Source organism: Colossoma macropomum, unplaced genomic scaffold (assembly GCF_904425465.1).
Source record: "Colossoma macropomum unplaced genomic scaffold, Colossoma_macropomum, whole genome shotgun sequence".
NCBI classification, from domain to species: domain Eukaryota; kingdom Metazoa; phylum Chordata; class Actinopteri; order Characiformes; family Serrasalmidae; genus Colossoma; species Colossoma macropomum.
The window spans coordinates 543,741-567,852 of NW_023495386.1; the positions used below are offsets into that span (position 1 = coordinate 543,741).

A 24,112-nucleotide genomic window follows, 5' to 3' on the forward strand; every position below is an offset into this window, starting at 1 on the left:
CTGTCCAGTTTGAGAATGAGCTGCTGGGGGATGATGGTGTTAAGGACCAGGAGCTTTCCGGGCGTTGATCCTGCTGAATGATCTCCTCACACTGACTGGGGACAGCGTCAGCACCTGGTCTCCAGGGAGGGGTGGGATCTTCTGTGCAGGCATCATGTTGTCTGCCTCAAACCGGACGAAGAAGTTGTTAAGCTCATTCAGCAGACAGGTGGAGCTGTCACAGGTCTGCGATGGGGGCTTGTAGTCTGTGATGGTCTGTATCCCCCGCCACAGGCTCCGTGTGTCTCTGCTGTCGCTGAAGCGATGGGCTGTCCTCCTGGAGTACTGCCTCTTTGCCTTTCTGATGCCGCGGGCCAGGTTGGTCCTAGCTGCCCTCAGGCCCACCTCGTCTCCTGCTGAGAAGGCAGCATTTCTAGCCTTCATTAGCCTGTAGACCTCCCCTGTCAGCCATGGTTTCTGATTGGCCCGAACCGCGATGGTCTTGAGAAACTGGAGTCAAAGTATGTTGTTTTTTTTAAATGGATTAATTAAGCATGCTAAACATTTTTAATGGGCCAGAAAATACTTGGACAGGTGTCCATATATTTTGGTGCACCATCAAAGTATAATCTGTGTGTGTGAAAGCTAAACCATATCTGTGCATTATCATGTACAGGATGGTGATTTATAGACCTATGCACAGTTAGGCGAAATAAACTGGAGGAGCAGTCAATTTATTATTATTTTTTTTATAGCACAAAAGTTAAGACCTTTAAAAGGGACATCTTACCCCACTAGTGTGGTAAGCAGCTTACTTGGCAAATCTTGCTTTGGCATTTAGATTTTACAGGATTTACAGAATACACAATTTATATGTCTAATGATTTCAATATTTTCAACACTAAAGTATTGCTTTTTAAATTGAAATTGAGGCCTCTGTCAATGTATGTTGTAATAATTTTACTTAAATAAGCTATGACGAGTCAAATAGATGTCAATTCAAATTTTGTTTATTAATGGTGATTGCATTAGTTACACATTATTGCTGTTGTTATTTTGTGAGTTGTAGGCAGAGGTGTAAGTAATGAATTACATTTACTCTCGTTACTGTAATTGAGTACAGTTTTCCCTGTAACGGTACTTTTTGGAGTAGAATTAAATCATAGTACTTTTACTTGTACTTCAGTTAATTTTTAATGAAATGCTTTTACTTCGCTACTTTAATTTTCACAACGTTACAGAGTAAAAATAAATTATAAGCGTATTAGCTCAAACACCAATACGAACGAAGCGCGGTTAGATTTAAAAGATTCACCAATTAAAAAACAGCAGCTCTGGCAGGAAAAACTCTACAGAGATGTCCAGTTTAGTGGAGAAGGACAGTGGAAAGAACCAGCACACACAAGGAACAGACCGCGTCCAAATGGTCATCTGTGCTCATTTTCACACAAACTAAAGACAACTGCGTTATTATCAGCGGCCAAACATGAAACCTGCTGAGATCCGCTTTCAGAACTCGACTCCACCCTGAGGGAGCATTAGCTGAGGGAGCATTAGCTGAGCTAGCTGATCCGAGCTAAACAGGAACCATGTTTATGGGTTTCTTCTTTTTTTTATAATGATTCTGTTTATTACACTGGAAATCTGTTTTGTGTATTTTATTACAGTGCCTGTCAGTTATTTGGTTAACAGGTGTTGCCCACAGCCTGCAGTTTACTGCTTAGCCTGCAGTTTACCGCTTATACTGCTTATGTGGGGTAAAGCTGGGTAAATTGCTGATGTTGCTGCTGATTTTAATGGTGTAAATGTTTGAAACAGATATCAGTGAAAATATACAGTTTGGGAGCTGATGGACAGCAGGACTCTTACTAAAATTACATTATTAATTAAGCAAATTACTCACAAATTTTTAGTTTTTTTTTTTTCCTCTTAAATATACTTATTGAAACAGTTACATCCTCTGCACAGTCTTTCAGGGATTCTGAAATGCTTTACTGGAAACAGATAAACTAGGACATCTTACATAATCATCTAACCATGAAATGCATGCAGTTTAATGTAAACCTTGTTCCTTACACAGTTCACAGAAACGTGTGTAAATATTTAGTAGCAGAGTGTACTGTGATCAGTCTCAGCTCTCAGAACTTTCGCTTTAGTTTTTTTCTGTACAGATTATTTCCAGTGATGTAGCAGAGTCAGCTCAGAAATATGTTCAGGCTGTGACAGTACTTAAGTAATTTTTCAGCAGACTACTTATTTACTCTTACTTGAGTAATTTTATTTAATAATACTTTTACTTGCACTTGAGTAAATTATCACTACAGTAACAGTACTCGTACTTGAGTAGGGATTTTCAGTACTCTTTACACCTCTGGTTGTAGGGGTATGGCATCCATAATAGCAATACCAGTTTGAACAAAGACATAGCAGGTTAATGCTAATGCTCTCTAGCCTGTCAGTCTTCATTTGGCAGCAAATCTTAATGCTATTTTTGAGGTTAAAGTTTTCTAACTTGACTCTTCTCAAAAGAAAAGAAACATATTTCTCCTCTTAAAAGTAAATGTACTGTTGTCTCCACTACCCCTTTGTAATTATATACTTTTTAACAACTGTTCTTGCAAAACGTGTTGAAAATGCATAGATCACTATTACAAATGAAAAAGATGAATGCAGAAAGAAAGGTAGAATGTTAATTAAATGCTAAATTAAAAAGATTGGTTTTCCGTTGTTTTTAATAGTGTGACCTGAGAATGACTAATGTCTAAAAAAAGCTGGAATTGAGTTTCAGTTTAGAAGTGTAATAATAAAGAGGCCTTTTCATGTTTACTGTATTTACGAAAGGAATTTGCAGAAGGCCAGTATCAGCAGATCATGTGTTGTAACATGAACATTGACAGACAGGCTGAGATATGCAGGTGCTAGGTCATTTTGATCCTTAAAAACTAGCAGCAGAACTAGCGTTTTATCTTATGAACTTCATTGTGTTTGTAAATATATGCTCATTCTGAAATTAATGTCTGGAACACTTTCTGTATGAAACAACGCCATCAGCTTCTCGGGGTTTGAGCTCATCTGGGATGGACTGATGTGGAAATGTGCTGTGGCCTGATAAATCATCCTTTCAGTTCATGGAAATAAGGGACATCATGCTCTGGTCCAAAGAAGTAAAGGACGATTAAGATTGTTACCAGCTTAAAGTTCAAAAGCCAGGGTCTATTGTAGTATAGGGGTGTATTAGTGCCCATGGCATGGGTAACTTGCACATCTATGAAAGCACCATTAATGCTGAAAGATATATACACATTTCGAAGCAACATACACTGTTTTTTAGATGCCGTCATTTTTAGAGATGTCAATTTCTGCACGTGTTACAACAGCATGGCTGCATAATCAGAGAGTGTGGGTGCTAAACCGTACTGCTTGCAGTCCAACCTTGCTCGTATTGAAAACGTGGTGCATTTTAAAATGCAAAATACAACAATAAAGGCTGCACAACTTGTACAACTGAAGAATGAACCACTTTCAGAAGTGGATTAATTGGTGTCTTCAGTCCCCAAGCATTTATTAAGTGTTGGTAAAAGTAAAGGCGATGCAATCGAGAGGTAAACATGCTCCTGTCCCAACTTTTTTGGAATGTGTTGTAGGTATCATATTTGGAATAAGCATATATTTACAAAAAAAACTATGAAGTTCGTGAAGTGAAATATCAAATCATGTTTTTCTACTTTTTTCAATTTAATACTGTAAAGTGGATTTACAAATCACTACTTTCTGTTTTTATTGGCATTTCATGTACTATCCCAACTTTTTTGGAATTGGGTTTGTAGATTTGGCCCCATCATTTGATTAGGAGAGAAGGTCCTCACTGCTCGTAATCCAGCTACTGACATACTCAAGTTCTAATTGCAGGCCTGTGCATGGAGCTACTTAGCCTAATTAAAGTTCCAGTTTGGTTTATTTTTGCTTTGTCTCTGTCGTTTACAGCCGGTACCACAATACTATGATACTGTAGTCAATGACTCCTATAAATAATATATGCGAATGAAATAGTGTTATCAGAACTATTTTAGAATGTGTCACCTATAGAACAGATGCAGAGGGTTTAACACACATTCCTAATAGGGATCTTTAACAGGACAAAATATGGCCATAAACCCTTCCTCAGGCTGTCATCTCATCCGTTGTATTTTTTCCATTTAGGCTACGTTCACATTACCAGGTTGAAGTAGCACAAATCCGATTTTTTGCCCTAATGTGACTCAGATCTGATGTTTTCAGGGCTGTGTGACACGCAAATCTGATCTTTTCAAATCCTGAGCCACTTTCATATGTGGTCCTAGATCGGATATGTATCCAATTCACAGCCATGCAACCTTATTGTGAACGCTCAGATCGGAATTCATTCTTTTTTCCACTGCGTGTGCCCCATCATTCAGCGTTATCATGGCAGCAGCACCGAACCAAAGTTAAAGCCTGTAAATGGTGGAAAAGCAACTCATCTCCTAATAATGAACAGCTGAGAGCTGATCAGAGTTAATTATCTTCACAGGCTCCTTCTGCATGTTAGTTTGTGAAACATCCTGTCAGAGAGATCGGATTTGAGCAAAAAATCTGATTTGAGTAATGAGGGTTGTAATGTAAATGTAGCTTTAGTTTTCATGTGTTTTTTGCTAATTATTTCAAATGCATAATTATGAGATCTGCAGGATCATATTAACACAGTGGCAGAGAGACTGTGTTTGCATTTTTATTTGCATTATTATTGGTAATAATTTGTTATTTGTAATGACAAAACAAGCTGTAGCATTCACAACAGATAGACATCAATATAAGATGTGACTTTTTTTTTCATATTTAGAACAATGTAACTGCTTCATTGAACAGGCAAGTTATACTGTTCTTTACAATGTAAAAAGGACACCGTGTCCCTATGCTTTTCTATTTTATCCCTCTATCCATTGTTCACTTCTCCATAACCCATAGAAACCTGTTCATTTTGTCACTTCTGAAGTTTTCATTTTACATTAAGTTGAATTTGGCAAGCCAACTTCAAAGCTGAGTTTTCTGTTTCAGCCTTCTTACTGTTTGCCTGTTAACATTTGAGTTGCTATTAATGATTAAAATTTACCATTAAAGTTAAAAAGTACAAATTTATTAAACATGTTTATGATGCACAAAGTATCACATTCATTTATGCTTTGATTTATGATATATAATTTTGCTTTTGTTTTTTTTTTTTTTTAGGAGGGACAAGAGGTGATTTGCACAGAGGAGCCAAAAGGCACTCCAGATAAGCTGTGTCTGTATGACCCCTGCTTTCTTCTCCCTCTTTTCAGCTTCATTCTTCGCCCAGGTAACTCCTAAGTTAACTCCCTGCATGTGTTTATGTGCAAATGTGATTGATGGTATGTAGCACCGATAAAAAAGTATCAACCTTAATCTAGTTATCTGTAGTTTAATACACTTGTGTTCTGGGTAAGAGACAGTGTTTTTCACTCCTGCTCCTTGGAGGGCCAGCAACTTTAAGGTAAAGTGATTTCCTGCTGCATGGCAGTTGAAGAAAACTAAAAGGAATTTAGTTTTAAAAGTATTGCTTATGTTTTCTTTAAAATGTATTTAGCCTTTGGAGTCTTTCCTCATCACACCTTAGTTTAAGTCTCTGATCAGTGCCAACTACTGTTGGAATGCCTTTGAACAAGTGACTGATTTTCAGATCCTCAGGTTATTCCAGGATGACTACCGCTGTCAGCTCTATGGAATTTTGTGCCAAAAGTTTAAAATAAAATAATAAATTCCGCAAGCAAAATCCTAAGTATCAGAATGTCCAAAATATGTGGCAAATACTTAAAGTAAAATTAAACTTTAAATCTTTTTTAAAAGATCACTATTCATTGTCACGTATTCTGATATAAATGTATTATTTATTTTGCTAGTATTTGCTTTTTTTTCCTATTTTCTGATTTTGCTGAAATATTTTTTGCTTCTGAAATCGCTCTTTTGCTTCTGAAATCTTTCTTTTGCTTGGGACTTGCACTCTCTTTTGGTCAAGTGATTTGGAGTAACCTGTCTTCTGAATGTATAGCCACAGTCACTCTGACAGCGGTGATCTGCCTCGAATATGGCGGAGCATGTCATACTGAGTGTAGTACTGCCAGAGAGGATTGTGCTGGTGTGAGCAATGTTTGTCGTATTTATTAACGTAACATACGCTTAGGGTCATGGATCACGGGCAGTCATGTTTAATCACTACAGAAGGGAATAAAGTCAACCTGTCATGGTTGGCCGTTACGTTCTTGAGGTTACGAAGGCTGTTATGCCAACTTTTTTTTTTTTTTTATAAATCTGCGTTAGTGACTTAAACCCGGCTTTCTATTTTAGCACGCCACTTTACAGAGTGCTGGTGCTCCAGATCACTAGTGTCATTGCATTCATACAGTGAACTAATGTTAGGTATACACTTACCGACCATTTTATCCCTCTTTGTCCATTTTATCAGCTTACCATATAAGTGCACTTTGTAGTTCTACCATTACAGACTGTAGTCCGTCTGTTTCTCTGCATACTTTGTTAGCCCCCTTTCATCCTGTTCTTCAGTGGTCAGGACCAGCACAGAGCAGGTATTATTATTTGGGTATTGGATCCTTCTCAGCATGGCAGTGACTCTGACTTGGTGGTGGCACGTTAGTGTGTCTTGCACTGATAGGGGTGGATCAGATAGCAGTGCTGCTGGAGTTTTTAAACACTGTCCACTCACTGTCCACTCTGTATGATACTCCTATCTTGTTGGTCCATCTTGTAAATGTAAAGTCAGAGATGATAGCTCATCTGTTGCTGCAGAGTTTTTGTTAGTCATCCTCTAAGTCCTTCATCAGTGGTTACAGGACGCTGCCCACAGAACACTGTTCTAGCATCAGCTAGGGATGTGCATTCAGACTGATTTTGATATTCGAGAATCTGTAATGAACAGATATCAGAGTTAATGAACAGATATTTGGTTAACTGCCAGGAAGGAAAATCCAACGAAATAAATGTACTTTGGCCTAATATTTTTGCATAAATATTTTAGGTGATAACACTGGTGTTTTGAAGGCTAGTAAAACAGTAGCCCAAAAAAATTGCAACATGTACAGGTATAAATTTGGGCAATACAGAGGCTCTCTGGATGTTTACTTTTTGCAAAAAAGAAGAAAAGAAATAGAAATCTTTAGTTGTATAAGTTCATTGTTAATAAAATATTCTATGAATGATGATAGGTTAATATTTTAATATTGAAAAAGAAATCTGATGTTCTGATCATTTTTAGGGCCCTGTCTTTGAATCGTCCTAACCCCCCCATATGGCAGCCCTGGTTGTAAAGTGCAGAAAGGTTATTGCCACTGTCATGCTGAAATAAGCGTGGATGCCCCTGAAAAAGACATAACCCAGGACGCAGCATATGTTGCTCCAATATACCACAATATTCAATATATTACCACAAAATATTCCCAAGCCCATATATTCCCAAAGTATTCCTGAAGTCTTAGACTTTGATTTCCTAGATGCTCCTTTTACATCTAAGCATAATTGCATCACTTGTTTAAGACGTTTTTCTTTTTTTTAACTTTCCAATTTTTAAATTACCCTGTCCCAAATTTTGGAACATTTTGCAGGCATTAATTTCAGAATGAACGTGTATTTACAAAAAACACTGAAGTTTATAAGGTAAAATATTAATATCTTATTGGTGAGAGTGGATTTACAAATCACTGCTTTCTGTTTTTATTTGCATTTCATATACTGTTCTAACTTTTTGAAAACTGTGGTTTGTACTAGTTTGCTATCTGCAATGGCCCTCCACTAACCAGCACAACATAGAAGGCATGTTACATTTACCTGGCTAGGGATGGGAGGTGAGGTTAAAGAGTAAAGAAAACAGTTCCTATTCAGCTTATAACTGCTAGCCTTTTTACCTGTTGCACTTATAACATTAGTAAGAACTAATATAACAAATACTGAAAAACCAATATATACACTATATTGCCAAAAGTATTCGCTCGTCTGCCTTCATACGCGTATGAATGTGACATCCCATGCTTAATCCATAGGGTTTAATATGATGTCGGCCCACCCTTTGCAGCTGTAACAGCTTCAACTCTTCTGGAAAGGCTTTCCACAAGGTTTAGGAGTGTGTTTATGGGAATTTTTGACCATTCTTCCAGAAGCGCATTTGTGAGGTCAGACACTGATGTTGGAAGACGAGGGGTGGCTCACAGTCTCCGCTCTAATTCATCCCAAAGGTGTTCTATCGGGTTGAGGTCAGGACTCTGTGCAGGCCAGTCAAGTTCTTCCACACCAAACTTGCTCATCCATGTCTTTATGGACCTTGCTTTGTGCACTGGTGCGCAGTCATGTTGGAACAGGAAGGGGCCATCCCCAAACTGTTCCCACAAAGTTGGGAGCATGAAATTGTCCAAAATCTCTTGGTATGCTGAAGCATTAAGAGTTTCACTGGAACGAAGGGGCCGAGCCCAACTCCTGAAGAACAAGCCCACACCATAATCCCCCCTCCACCAAACTTTACACTTGGCACAATGCAGTCAGATAAGTACCGTTCTCCTGGCGACCGCCAAACCCAAACTCGTCCATCGGATTGCCAGACGGAGAAGCGTGATTCATCACTCCAGAGAACACGTCTCTCACGTGCTTTACACCACTGCATTCGACGCTTTGCATTGCGCTTGTTGATGTAAGGCTTGGATGCAGCTGCTCGGCCATGGAAACCCATTCCATGAAGCTCTCTACGCACTGTTCTTGAGCTAATCTGTAGGCCACATGAAGTTTGGAGGTCTGTAGCAATTGACTCTGCAGAAAGTTGGTGACCTCTGCGCACTATGCGCCTCAGCTCTGTCATTTTTCTATCACTATTTACTACCACTTCATGACTGAGCTGCTGTCGTTCCCAATTGCTTCCACTTATATAATTATAATACCACTGACAGTTGACTGGAATATTTTGTAGCGAGGAAATTTCACGACTGGACACAGGTGGCATCCTATCACGGTACCACGCGGGAATTCACTGAGCTCCTGAGAGCGACCCATTCTTTCACAAATGTTTGTAGAAGCAGTCTACATGCCTAGGTGCTTGGTTTTATACACCTGTGGCCATGGAAGTGATTGGAACACCTGAATTCAATGATTTGGATGGGTGAGTGAATAATTTTGGCAATATAGTGTAGTTAAGAGTTAGTGATGACTATAATCATTTTATAGTGTATTTTATAGTGGACAGTGTGAAGACAGCAGCGAAGAATAAGCCAAAGTGTAATGGCTGCACACTCACATTTTACAATCAGATAGCTTATCCACATTGACATACAGCTAGCTTATCCATTGACAATTGAAAAAGAAAACATAAAACAAAGGATCAGAATTGTATTCAGCTTAATATAGCCGATGCATCATCCATTAAAGTATACCTGAATTAGCTGTGATTCTGATCCTTCAGATCAGATCGGGGTATCACTACTACACTGGTCTCACTTTGTTTGTTGTTTTGTAACATGAGGCCTCTTCTCCTCCTCCTTCCCTCTGTGTTTTATCAGAGTCTGTGGTAGACTGCCAGAAGTTTGTGTCTTGTCATGCTCTGGGTGTCACTGTAGTGGCTCTAAGCAGCCATGATCATAAAATGAGGTCTGCAGCCTATCATGTACTATGTTCCTTCTACGAGCATCTGGAGGGAGCCTGCTTCAGAGAGAAAAAACAGGTAGATACCATACAAACAGCCACACAGACACCATACTTTTTGTCCCTATAAGTACCATGTAGGACATAAATCAGGTAATACTTTAAGGCCATCTTCTTAACAGTTAGTTCACTATTCACAAGCAATTAATAATGACATAATAAATGGAAACATGTTGTATGCAAGCTTAGAACTATGTTATAAATGTATTTACATGATGAGTTAATAAGATCCTCTGGAAATTAGTTTTTAACTGTTTGTTGAATATTAATTGCAATCTTTCAGTTGCAAGCATACTTAATGTCTTTATTTGGCATGTTAATTCTGAATATAAAGAGGTAATAATTATATAAACTCATAATGACCAAAAATCTCCACCGATTTTGCAAAATTACTAAATCATTCAGTGTTTTAGATGTGAACAAAATCATTCAGAGTAGAGGCAGAGAGCGAGAAGAACAGCGAGAACAACCCAGGGCGAATGGAAATTGGTGTCAACAACAAACTATGTGCTACTCCACATACCAGTTTATGGGATACGATAGCAAGGTAGTCTTTTTTTTTCTTTTTTTTTGTGGCCTACTTCAGACTGTCTGTTGTAATCTACTGGCTAACAGTGATATTCATGGCAACTAATTTGTTTCACTCACGAACATTTCTTACCTTGATTCCAGTTTCTGCTGGAGTGAAACTGCAGGTGTGTAAATCTGTGGATCAGTAGCTCTGCACTCAGACCCTTCTCCAAAACGTACAGGGTGGAGAGGTACATGCAGGGCTTTGTACGGAAAAAATAGTACCCAAAGAAATTGTTTTTTTCCTTTTAGTTTGGCACTATTTTACCATTATTAGTGTGACATATAAAAACTTACAAGACGCATGTAAGTTTACTGGTCATTTTGGATAGTAGATAAAATGGTGATATTTGTAGTGCAGACATAACAACGTCTGGTTCCTAGTACTACAATGGTGAACAATTTTGACTCAGTAAATTTCTCTATAAAGGAGCATTTCTCACCAAACTACTCTGAATGATTTTGTTTACATCCGTTAACTGTTAAATAATTAATTAATTTAGCAAAATCGATGGGTTCCCTTTTATTTAAGAAGCAGACACCTAAAGTAAAGTGTTACATATAAATACATAATTAAATATTACAGAAGGTTTGGAGAGTTGAGTGGCAAGAAGCTTTTGTTTGTGATGTCTCCAGCTGCTTTACCTGTTGGATACGGTCAAGAATGGGATTCAGAAACAAAACCTCAAGGTCTCATTTGTACATACCACCTACATTGCAAAAGTGGCTCAGCAGATTCTGAGGCCTGGTGAGTGGAGTCTTATTTTTGGAGCACTGTCATGTATGCATTAACTGGGAGATATTAGGATTTTGATTTGATTGATTTGCTTACCCTCAAAACTGTCTGCCCATCTACAGAGGAGCACTTGTACCTGGTGATAAATAGGTTTCTTTTGGGAACACAGTGTGTGGATCTCAACAGGGTTCCTGACTTCTTCAGACTTTTTTATAGCTTTGATTTGGAGGTAATGTATGATTATTTTCTTAAAGTTTCTTCAGTCTAAAAGAAAAAAACAGCCATTGTTTGTTGCCAACAAACTGACTGTCTCTCTCAGCATAAACTGGAGCGGGACTGGATGCTGAATGTGTTGGAAGAGGGCATGATGGACAGACTCAGCTTTAATCTGTGTGAACAGCAGAGCATCTATCACACACTTCTTGGCTTTTGCAGCAGCCCTCTTTGTGACCAACCTATCCAGGTACACTGCTCTTGCTAGGTTAAAAAAGGGAAAGTCACCTTCTAGACAAAAAAAACCCAAAAGTAATCCGAAAAAACAATGAAAAGCAGGAAATATGGATTAAGAATGCATTATGCAACTTTTACAGGTTTTAAATCTATAGTCTCAGGTGTCAATCACTGCTCTTTGATTTCTTAAATAATGTAGAATATGTTATTAAATTTAAGGTTGTTACATTATTTTACAGGAAAAATAACCCTCTGCTTACTTTTTGCAGATTCAGATTGTGAATATACTCAGAAAGAGTGCACGTGTCATCAGAGCAGCTTATGACCTCACTAAGGCTCATGGAGTTCTAACATGGATCATACAACTCACAGAAAAGAGGTCAGTATGAAATTGTCTTGTTTACAACAGGTTGGGGTGGGAGGTGTACTGGTATTAAAGTGAAAGCCATTATGAGGTTGTCAGTTCACAGTATAATTTACATTATGTTCCTGCAAAAAAAATCTATCCTAAAATTCCCTCAAACCTCTACAGGAGTAAAATGGGAAAGGGTTGTACCAAGTTGTGGATGCAGTGATAAGCCCACAAACCACTTGAACAGCATAAATAATTTGGTTGCACTTTGCACTACAGATTGGTAATAAGGGAATAACAGTATGATAATTTTGAAAATGTCATGCTAATTTTCTAAATAATAAGTTAGTAATTGTATTGATAACAAGTTGGAAATGAAATTATATTAACCAAACAATGTCATAATAAATTGCAAGTTGTTATTAAATAATAAGTTAGTATTTGTAGTGATAACTACTGTATACCACCCCATTTTCAAAAAGTTGGGATGCTGTGCAAAATGTAAATAAAAACAAAATTCAATAGTAATATTATTATTATTATTATTATTATTGTTATTATTATTATTATTATTATTATTATTATTATTACTACTACTACTATTACCACGGTGTTTTATCACCTCTTCCTTTAAAAACTCTCTGTAAGCATTTGGGAACTGAGGAGACTGAATGCTGTAGTTTTGAAAGTGAAATGTATTTATATTTTTTCTTAACATAGGAATTCAGCTGCTCAACAGTTCAGGGTCTCCTTTGTTGTATTTTTCATTTCATAGTGCGCCAGATGTTTTCAGTAGTGACAGGTCTGGACTGCAGGCAAGTCAGTTAAGCACCCAGACTCTTTTAATACCCATGCTGTTGTCATACATGCAGAATGTGGTTTGACATTGTCTTGCTGAAATAAGCCTTCCCCGAAAAAGACGTCATCTGGATGGCAGGATATTTTGCCAAAACATGTATATATAATGCATTAATGGTGCCTTCACAGATGTGCCAGTTACCCATGCCATGTTCACTAATGCACCCCTATACCATCACGAATGCTGGCATTTGAACTGTGCACTGATAACAAGCTGAGTGGTCTTTACCCCGGAGGACACAGTGTACATGATTTCCAAAAAGAAATTCAAATGTTGATTTGTTGGACCAAATGACACTTTTCCACTTCTCCTCAGTCCATTTTAGCTTGGGCCCAGAGAAGGCTGCAGCATTTCTGGATCCTGTTTATATACGGTTTTTACTTTGCGTTTAACAGTTTAAATTAGCTTTTGTGGCTGCAGTGCCAAACTGTTTTCATAGACAGTTTTTTTCAGAAGTTTTTCTGAGCCCATGCAGTGGTTTCCACTACAGTTTCATGCCATTTTTTAATGCAGTGGCTGCCTGAGGGCCCAAAAACACAGCCAGCAAATACTTGTTTTTGGCCCCGTCCCTTACATACAGAGATTTCTCCAGATTCTCTGAATCTTTTAATGTTATTATTTAGTGTAGATGATGAAGAACAAAAGTTCTTTGCTATTTTATATTGAGAAATGTTGTTCTTGAGTAGTTGCACTATTTGATTGTGCAGTCTTTCACAGAGTGGTGAACCCCTCCCCATCTTTACTTATGAAAGACTCAGCCTCTCTGGGATGCTCTTTTATACCCAGTCATGTTACTGACCTGTTGCCAATCAACCACCAGGTGTAGCATTACACAATTTTACCAGCCTTTTGTTGCCCACTGTCCCAGTTTTTTGGAACGTGTTGCTGGCATCAAATTCAAAATGGGCATATATTTTTCCAAAAACAATAAGATTTCTCAGTTTCAACATTTGATATGTTGTCTGTGAAGCATTTTCAATGAAATATAGGGTTTAAATGATTTGCACATTTATTGCATTTTGTTTATATTTACATTTTTCACAGCATCCCAACGTTTTTGGAAATAGGGTTGAAATAAAATGAAAAATATTGGTGACAAATTCTAATTACCCATAATGTAAATGTAAATTTTCCCGTTGATACAAAACATTTGTTGGAATAAGGTGCCCAGCATAATATCTGCTTAATCAACAAATCCGACACAATTCTTTTAAATCGAGTTACAAACCCAAGCACTGTGAAGTAGTTCTGCTGAAAATATGTAGTAGTCTTAGTGCTGTAAAATACTAATAAACTTGTTTCTATTTTGTTTCTTCTTCTTCTTATTATTATTATTATTATTATTATTACTCTTACTCTTACATCACGCATGTATTTTTATACTACATGTTTATCTTTCTTTATATAAATTTATCTTAAAGTTTAATAACAACTAGAAAATTAGCAATTAAATTTTTTTTTGTTGCCACTATTTTATTATTACATGTTATTAAAAGGTTAAAAAGTTGCCTTTCATACAAGCCGCTTGCGGCAAGCAGCAGTAGCAGTCACATGCAAACAGCAAGTGTAAGTTTTTGTGCTTGCCACATACAGGCACTATAGGCATGCCCAAGATACTTTATAATACTTATTATTTTTCTAATGGCTTACTTTTCTCGCTCTTTTGTTTGTCCTTTCTTGGGCAATGTAACATTACCTATTAAGTAAAAGGAGGAAGTACTTCCACTCAAAAAATGCGTCCAGCAGGCAGGAGCCAAACCTTAACTTAAACCTTAAAACCTAAGCTGTAGCACTTCGTAAACATGCAATCACAAGGTGCCTTGGTTAGCTACACTCTTAGCAAAAAGGGTTCTGAAAGGGTCCTATAACGTTCTGAAAAAGGGTTCTTTGATTCAGAGTGGAACCCTTTTTGGTGCTACATACAACTGTTTTTAAAGAAGAGTTGAAATTTGACCGTTACAGGAACCATGTATGCATTCAAATAGTTCTTTGAGTGTTCATGGTTCTATATAGTACTGTTGCCTTTACTGAGGAACCCTTGAAAAAACATTTATTTAAGAGTATACAGCCACCAATGAAATATTATAGAGACCAGCTGCAAGTGCAAAGCAGAATAGAGGATGCATAGGGAGGTAAAAACAAACCAGAGGTTGTTTTGTAGAATAGAACATTTCAGTCTTATATTTTTTATTAGGTTTTTTGGGCTTATAAAGTTAAGTATCATTTAGAATGAATTATTGTTGTTGTTGTTATTATTATTATTATTATTATTATTATTATTATGCCAGAACAAAAGTGAAATATTGTGACAAATTTAATGCATCATAATATGAATTGTCCGTCCCTACAACAGGCATACGTACCACTTTGAAATACTCGTGTTACGTTTTCAAATTCATTTAATTTTAAAAATGTCTGACTAATTCAAATTCACTTGCTTTTGGCAGGTGTCTTGATGGCAAGCTGTTGAGTGCTGTGATTGGACTGCTCCATTCCCTGTGGTTCACTAACCTAGGCGAGAAAGAGAGCAGCAGAGCAGGGGTGCAGAGCACCAGGGCAGCAGACCAACAAGGAGATGGTTCAGCCAAGTGCTTTCCTCTCCCAATTATCAGCGACTTCCTGTGTGCCCTGCTCTCAGTCATTAGACACCTGAGGTAAACGCTAGGGTTAGTGTTAAGGGGTTAACCCTGACCCTAACCTTAACAGGACTAACCGTAAACGCAAAGCTCCAATTTTATTTCAAAACCTGATCATTTATTTGCCCTGACTGCATACCTCTAAGGTTCTGTTACCTGGCCGTTGTTCTGGTCGTGGCATGCGCACTTTTTACAAATATTATCACCAGATTTACCATTGCATAGTTGTAAGTACTGTACTGCTGCCTTGATTTTAAAGCTGCAGTCGGAATGAGAAGAGAGTGGTCTTACCAAGTCCCTTTCCCTCGCCTGCACTCCAGCACTGCCTCCAAAGCCTCTCCCAGCAGAGGAGGCAGCTGTGCACATGCGGGCTAGCAATCATGACTAGATGTTTGTTTGATAAACTGTTGGGAATCAAGCAAGCAAAGTTTATTTACAGGTGTTGTCACAAAGCAGCTTTACAGAAAAATCAGCATTACAGAAAGAAATCCAGGTCTAAAGCCCCATGAGCAAGCCAGTGACAACAGTGGCTAGGAAAAACTCCCTAAGAGCAGGAGAAAGAAACCTTAAGAGGAACCAAGACTCAGAAGGGGAACCCATCCTCTTCTGGTTAACACCGGATAGCAAAACATTGTTATTATAAGGTATTGTAGTACACAACAGGGAAAACAGGTGGAGCAATGGTTAAATTGATTAGTTTAAGCAGCAGCAGCATCATTGGGAGGGTCAGTTTGTGAGGGTGAGGTTTGCACAGTGTTGTTCAGCATGAAGCTCAGTGGTGGTCAAGCCGGTCCAGAGGGCTGGCAAGCAGTGGGTACCCGATCAAGGCAGGCGAGGCAATAGCATCAGACGCACAGAATGGGAAACTGTTCAACTCGGCAAACAAAGGAAAAACACACAGAGTCAGTTCTGTAATGAGTGACTGCTCACAGATTACAGTATAAACAGAGCAGCAGAGACTCCATCAGGTCTGGATCTGACAGGGAAAACTAATTACCAAAGCCTTGACTATACAAGTAAGTTTTTAGCCTAGACTTAAAGACTGAGGCTGTGTCTGAGTCCCGAACATTAATAGGAAGATTATTCCAAAGCTGGGGGGCTTTGTGTGAGAAAGCTCTCCCCCACCAATGTAACTTTATAAATTCTAGGTAGTAATAGTAAGCCAGCACCTTGTTATCTAAGTAGGCGTGATGGTTCATAGTCGGAGAGAAGTTCACTCAGGTACTGAGGGGCGAGTCCGTTCAGAGCTTTATAGGTCAGAAATAGAATTTTATAGTCAATGCGAAATTTAACTGGTAACCAGTGTAGGGTTGATAGAACTGGGCTGATATGGTCAAACTTTCTGGCTCTTGTGAGGACTCTGGCTGCAGTGTTCTGGACTAGCTGAAGCTTGTTAAGGCTTTTGCTGGGACATCCAGACAGCAGGGCATTACAGTAATCTAGCCTTGAAGTAATAAATGCATGAACTAACTTTTATTATAATTGTTTTGCTACAACTTTTTCGAAGATCTTAGATATAAAGGGGAGATTTGAGATAGATCTGTAATTTGATAGTTTGCAGGGGTCAAGGTTAGCTTTCTTAATCAGCGGTCTAATTACTGCTAGTTTAAGAGTTTTTGGGATGTATCCAAGGCTAAGAGAGGAGTTTATTATTGACAGAATAGGCTTGGTTATTTCTGGCAAATTTTCCTTGAGTAAACCTGTTGAAGATTTTGCAGAAGAAACAATTTTAACTAGTTCATTTTCTTGAAGTAAGGTAAACTATTCCAGCCTCTCTGCAGTGACTATAATATTCTCAAGATTTAAACTGGTATTATAAGGCAGCAGGTTTGTAGAGTTTAATTGTGTATTCTGAATTTTCTGTCTAATTTTTTCAATTTTATCACTAAAGAAATTCATAAAATCATTGCTGCTATAGGCTAATGGCATCTGGGGTTCACTAACTGATTTGTTCTCCGTTATTATTTTTATTGTTTTCTATGAGAGAGGAGAGATAGGCTGAGCGTGCTGTAGCAAGTGCTCTTCTATAGTCTATAAGGCTCTCCTTCCAGATGGACTGGAACACTTCTTGTTAGGCGCCATTTTCGCTCTGGTTGTCTGGCAGTCTGTTTTAAAGCTCGAGTATGTTCATTATACCAAGGGGCGAGGTTTTTCTGCCTTACTATTTTACTTTTTAATGAAGCCACACTATCTAGAGTAGATAGAAAAGTATCCTCTAAGAACTTGGTCATAATATCTAACTCGGTAGGATTAGAGGGACAGCTGACAGAGCTGATAATTGAGGAAGGTTTCTGATAAAGCTAGCAGCTGTGGAGGGAGTTATTGTCCGCTTAACACAATAACATGGTGTTGAACGTACATTACCACTAAAGTGAATTTTGTATGAGATTAAGTAATCTGAGACTGCTGTGCTCTGGGGGAGAATGGCTAAGTTATCTATGTCTACACCAAAGGTCAGTATTAAGTCTAGGGTGTGGTTGTGGTAGTGAGTGGGCCCCTTTATAATTTGGGGGAAACCAATGGAGTCTATGATGGATATAAATGCCTTACTTAGTGCATCTTGAGGATTGTCAAAGTGGATATTAAAATGTCTGACAATTATTATTTTATTTGAAAACGTTATTAAACTTGATAGAAACTCTGTAAACTTCCTGTAAGAACAATGAATACGGCCCTGGCAGCCTGTAAATTGTAATTAGTGAAAAGGAATTTTTATTTGTTCCTTGCTCAAGTATATTAAGTAAAATAACTTAAAAGAAGAGAATTTATAGCCTACTTTCCGGCTCACGCTTAAAGCTTTAGTATGGGTGGTTGCTATACCTCCACCCCAGCCACTTAAATGAGGGCTATGCGCATAACTGTAGCCTGTGGGGGTGGCTTCACAGGGAATAGTGCTAAATAAACAGTAAACCACCTATGAAAACAAATAGCTGTGAGAGCACAGGCACACACGAATATCTGGGCAAACACCAAAACAATACGACTGCCCGGGCACATTACAGGGATATTTTAAACAACTTTCAAATAAAACAACGCTAACCAGTGGTGACCACCAAGAAAAAAATGATGTTAGCCTAACTGCAACATCGCAGTAACATGAGATAATGTAATAAAATCACATAAAACATAAATCAAGCAGGGGTAAATACCTGTCAAGCAGAAACATGGCTAACTCTGCATAGGATTTGAAGCCTTTCAGATCCCATAGCGACCTCCACCTCTGAATGGCTGCTCCAATGTTTACCCTTGTTCTTTTTCGGCCTCTGACTAATTCTGTCTTTAGGACTTGCTTTTCTTCATCTTTCTTCTGTTTGCTTGTCTCTGTTGTGTACAATGTTTTTGGCAAAGGATGGATGGGCAGTTTTTACTTGCTGGAGGTTGTTTATCTGCCATTGTGCTTGCATTATTATAAATATTATTAAACTTTTTCCTGTAGTAATCACGAAGCAGTAGTATCAAACCATTTTCTTATGACTCCAAGCCAGCCTACTGTTTCAAATATGTGCTGCGCTAGTTCTGGACGCGTTACGGAAATTATGTGTCAGAACAGTAGTTTGCCAGAAATATTTGTGTAATTCATCTGTAGACTGTAATGCACGCACATTCTAACACGGAACCATTTATGTATCATCTGATTTCTAGATTGCTAGTATTTGAAATGATTTAACTACAGAGGTGCAAGGGCTCTGGTGTCTCCTCTGCTGCAGCTTTGAGCTGTGAAGGAATGGTTAAGTTAATCCACCTAGCATGTATATGCTTGCAAATATGGAAATATTACAGTGCAATGCTAAAACAGAAAAAATCTTTTCAAATTGTATTGAAGTGTCCCGTAAACAGAAACATTTTTTCACAGTGTTGTGTTTTTAGGGGACCCTCTAATGAACCCTCCAGTTGATGCTACCAGTTGACTGTTATACTGTAACAGCTGTGTCATTGTGTTTGTGATGAATATTGTGTATTATATTTCTGGTCAGGAGTGGAGTGGAAATAAAAGAAGTGCAGTGGTTTTTGCAGACCTTGGGATCTGTGCTGAGACATCAGAAGATGTCTCTTGGTGCCTATAAGGATGCTGGCTGGCTAACAATGCACCCCCACAACCTTTCGTGCTCTGCAGCACTCAGGCTGCTTCACTGCTGGGGAACACTGACCCATGACAAAGCTTTACTGTTTGACCTTCATGACCTGGCCTACAAGCACAGCATTAGAGGACTGTTTGGTAGGTGTTCCCTTGGTTTTCTGTTTCTGTGGTGATATGCGTTTTTCAGCTACTCAGTATTTCAATACACAAGTAACTTTTCAGTGTTGGGATGAAGGATTCAGTGTTATGAAGGATTGTGTACTCTGTAGTTAATCCTGGTGATACTTCAAAGCAGGATCTCTCACTAAGCAAAAGTAAAAAGTGAGAATTGTCCAGTATGAATAGTCCAGTTGAAATGGTCCTTTTCTACTGTTGGCTAGTCTTGACATATGGCTTTAAACTTGCCTGAATCCTCTGTGGTCCATTAGATTTAATGCCAGTCGTTGCAGGACCAATAGACATTCCTCTTCTATGACCAGCTAAATGTTCAGGATATGCATCATATTGATTTTGTGTAACATTCCTGCCCTCACCTAAATATAAATAAATGTTTTTTTCTCAGAAACAAACAAGGAGAAATTACGAGGGAAAGTTTCTTCAAAGCCTTCCCAATCCTGTCTGGAGCATCTGCGTGAAGTTGCAGATGGACATCTAGATGAGTGCAAATCCATCCTGATGAATATTCTTGCAAACTGGGAGCCATGGCGTGTCCTACCCAATTCTAACCTTTGTAGTAGTGACTTTCCTGATTCTAGCAGTCTGATCTATGCAACTGCTCACACTGTCCTTAAATGGATCCTCAAGACTTTGTCTGAGATGAGCTATGATCAAAGCAACACCTGTGCCTTCTTGAAATGGTTGCAAAGTGTTGTTCTGTCCTATAAAACAATTGCAGATTCTTTGCTATCTGATGAAGCTATGCGAGTTGACCTCTTGAGACTGTACCACCAGACATGTGAGTACAGAGTGGAGGAAAAAAGCATCTCCAAACTGGACGCCGTTGAGCTTTTTACCTCAACTATGGTGCACTTGTTAGAGGTGGAACGATCCCCAGATGTTCTTCACACGAGTGTGATAAAGGCATGCTTGTACACAACTACTGATGAAGGTCCCAAAAGGGGTAAGGCTTACCCATAATCATATTTCTACTTTATTTTAATACTGATTACTTTGTTTGCCAGTGTAATAATTCATCTCTGTTTTGCTTAGAAGCAGGGCTGAAGTTACTGTCCTTGTACATTCATGAACTTTGGAGTGGAGCCAAGGTGCCTCAGCTGCTCCTGACTCATGCCAAACTAGTGACCAGAGACAGAAAGAAGTCCCAGAAAAGTTCCAAAAGTCCTGTCGTACACCTTTGTAAAGACATTCTCTCTGCTTTGGACTCTTGATAACTTGAAATCAAAAATGTCAAATATACATTAATGTTAACCTTTTGCATGTTTGTAAAAACCCATTTTAATATAAAGGCTAAGTATGACCTTGAACACAAGAATATTGCAGTGCTGGAATACATTAAACAATACAATAGGTTGAATTCATTATGAGAAGAAAAACCGGTTTTTAGTCATGTTAAATATTCAGTAACATTCCTAATGTAAAATTTGTTTGTCATTACAGCTCAAGACTTGTGTTGCTCATGCAATTGTTTACACTGGTGTGACATCTATAAACGAACCTTAAGCTTAAATCCATAATTTACATGAGGATTAAGCAAAGTGTGATTTTTGTTTTGACAAAATTAAATTAATTTTATTGGGAATGGAAAAAAAGTCTGTACTCTAACATAATGTCCAGAAAGGAGTTGGAGAGTTGGAGAGTTGGAGAATGTGGAGCATTTATTAAATGAAGATGTGCAGAGGTTTTTTGGTTTGTTTTTCTTGTGTAGAATCTAGCTCCTATAATGCTTTTGTCCTACCTGCTTGCTTACTTTGTAAAGTGCACATATGTTTTGAATACCTTGTTTGACATAGGGTGGACTATGTATTTGAATGTTATGCGCAGTATTCAGTTTATACTTTCTATTGTAGTATAACAGTATTTTTAACACAACATATTTTTGACCTGCCACTGGACTAATACGAATTAGTGTATTAAAATTGTTTGAATGAACATACATATGAACATAATAGGGCGCGTCACAAAAAAAGTTGTAATTGAATGAAGTTGTAATTTGCAATTAATGCTAATGCTTCCTCTGCTGGCCTAAGAATATATTGCCATTCCTAATTGTGTAGACAAGATGTGTTTGTCAAGTTTCCATATTTCCTGTGCAGTTTTAGAACATATATATAATTGCAAAGTTTGAAATGTTATTGAGATGTTTAGTGTGAAATCATTATCTCATCTTTATTTCAGTCATAGGAAGAATTGATGACATTTAATCAAATTTGCGTTAGCATTGTAGGGGCCTATGGAGACCAATTTATTGACAATTTGCATGCTCAATCTCCAGGCTATCCTACCAGACATACAAGCAGCTTGCAGTAGCTGGCAGTACTCTTTTTTATAAGTCCTGCTTAAGCCTGAATTAGTTACATTAACTTGAATAATGAATGAATGAATATTCTTCTTTGTGTAATGTATAGGCATCAATCAAAACAACTCTATTACATTAAATGAACTGTTTTGTACAGTAATAAATGGTTTAGATAAGAATAGAATAACCCATTTCTGAAGATTCTAGAAGTGCAATGCTTGTTTGTCATTCTGTTAGCATTCATGATAAGTTGAACTGGTGAACCTAAACACACCATCACAATAAGAAAAACAAAAACATGTAAAATGCATCCAAACTTCACGTTTAACATGAGAGAAAGCTGGACACAAAAATAACAATTTGCAAGGAGAATTATATTTATAAATTATAAAAATAAGAGTTAATTAGCCAACACAAATCAACAAAACCGCAAAGAATGTTGTGAAGCTTTTTGTGGGACTTATCCAGTTTAACTGGTCTTCACTAGATTTACCTTAGCACCTAAGGATTGTTCAAGAAATAGTCATTTTTTAACTGGGTAAATGTATATATAATTGGGTAATAAGTGACCATCTAGGAAGCTTCAAGGTCTTAAGTCTGCCATCTAAGTCTGCATTATAGTAGTTTTAATTTGTAACGATGAATCAGCAATTGTATATACCTCCCTTGTGAACTCCCCCTGTTTTGGGGTGTTTTCAAATATCGTTCTTTTTAAATGAACCAAACTGAGTTAACGTGAACGTGAAATGAAATCAACTGCAAATGTGCTTTTTGTGTTCACTATGTAAATGAACTATTAAAAGGACTTTCTGGTCCTTTTTAGAATAAAAGAATAACTTTCTGGTCCTTTTTAGCATTGATGAGATCTCAGACCACTTCATGTTCAGACCATAACTCCATTGGAACTCAGACCTCTTTCACGATGGCTAGAGGAACAGCCAGACACGCCTGCTGCTCTCCTATTGGACGTGCTAAAACGACATTGCCGTAGTACATAGCGTAAACAAGGAAAAATTACCTTACCGTATTTCATTCCCATCCGGCGAAAATCCGTGTTTGCAATGAAAACAATATAATTTAGGAGAAGTGGTGATTGTGCATTTATTCAGCGCTCAGTGTGAAAGCAGTTTAAATCTCTGCATTGTGTATGAGCCTAGCATCAGCCTTAAACACGGTAAAATCACACGGGCTTTCGCATTTAATATGTCAGCGCTCCTGTCTTGTCACAAGATCACGGGCAGGGTTTATCCGGAACAGTACCTTATAAATGATCCTTGGTGGTCTGTTTTTACAAGAGATGCCATGCTTGATACCAGAGCATCGAATCAGTGTCGACACTTCGCGCTGCGAATTGTATCGATACAAAAATTCGGTGCCTCGCTTCAAACGCTGGAGTCACGTCATAACCGCCAATGAAGCTTCGTCACGTCACTGAAACCGTTTCAAAACCCCAGGCTTCTTCGATGGGGTTAAACTGGTGAACTCCAAAACGGTTTCTGTTGTTTTCAGTAGTCATATTTAAAATATCTTATACCTTGTTGCTGTATTGTTTGTACACTAATCCATAAATAAAAAACACATCTATAAATGGCCTAGTTTTGTGTCTGATCCCATTCATGCCCACTTACCTAGAGGAAGTTAAAAAAACGTGTGAAAAAGCCGAAACTCGAGGGTTTCCTCGAGAAAGATTGAGTGACACGTACACGGACAGAAAACTTTTTTTAGCCAGCCGAAATAAAGTGAGATGTATGATATGTGAACAAATGCTATCATGTAAGTTCAGCATGGCTCATAAGAAGACAAAGTTATTTTTAGTACGATTTTCTTTATATATATATATGTGTGTGTGTGTGTGTGTCAGTGCTATATTTAATGTTCAACTGATCAAATTAACACATTTTGTTGTATAAAGGTTTATTTGTGCGAATACGCTTCAATAGAAGTATGACAATCAATAGGAAACAGTCTTTGTAGGAAATTGAACTGGACAGTAGAGGGCAGCATGGAGCCAGGTGTGAAATGCTTCAAAACAGTGAACCACCTTCCGATACAGTTGCTTCAACTGTGTTGATGCTTCGTAACGGCCATCACTAGTTTTTACCTGCTGAAGTGCTGGAAGACTTGTTGTGTGCGTACGGTAAGCTTCGAGGTCTTTACCATAAAGCAAAAGTGGACTGGGGCCGTTATGTTTTCACAGTGCACAAATCAATCGGACCACAGAACGAACTACAAACGAACCGAACTAAAAAC

At 38.0% G+C, this 24,112-nt stretch overlaps 1 protein-coding gene across 3 annotated transcripts in view; it reads left to right on the forward strand.

Annotated features, from left to right (window-relative positions):
* The window catches only part of urb1 (URB1 ribosome biogenesis homolog), a 76,092-nt gene extending 54,369 nt beyond the window's left edge, over window positions 1–21,723 (forward strand). The window contains exons 32-41 of one of the 3 annotated variants that reach the window (XM_036562393.1): window positions 5,224–5,332; window positions 9,564–9,724; window positions 10,912–11,023; window positions 11,134–11,240; window positions 11,331–11,474; window positions 11,731–11,840; window positions 15,120–15,326; window positions 19,283–19,524; window positions 19,949–20,506; window positions 20,596–21,723. In XM_036562393.1, coding sequence (XP_036418286.1) covers window positions 5,224–5,332; window positions 9,564–9,724; window positions 10,912–11,023; window positions 11,134–11,240; window positions 11,331–11,474; window positions 11,731–11,840; window positions 15,120–15,326; window positions 19,283–19,524; window positions 19,949–20,506; window positions 20,596–20,774 — 1,929 coding nt within the window. In that variant the 3' untranslated portion in view covers window positions 20,775–21,723. The remainder of the gene's footprint in view (window positions 1–5,223; window positions 5,333–9,563; window positions 9,725–10,911; window positions 11,024–11,133; window positions 11,241–11,330; window positions 11,475–11,730; window positions 11,841–15,119; window positions 15,327–19,282; window positions 19,525–19,948; window positions 20,507–20,595) is intronic. The other 2 variants (XM_036562392.1, XM_036562391.1) reach the window with 2 other exon arrangements.
* Window positions 21,724–24,112: the final 2,389 nt, after the last annotated feature.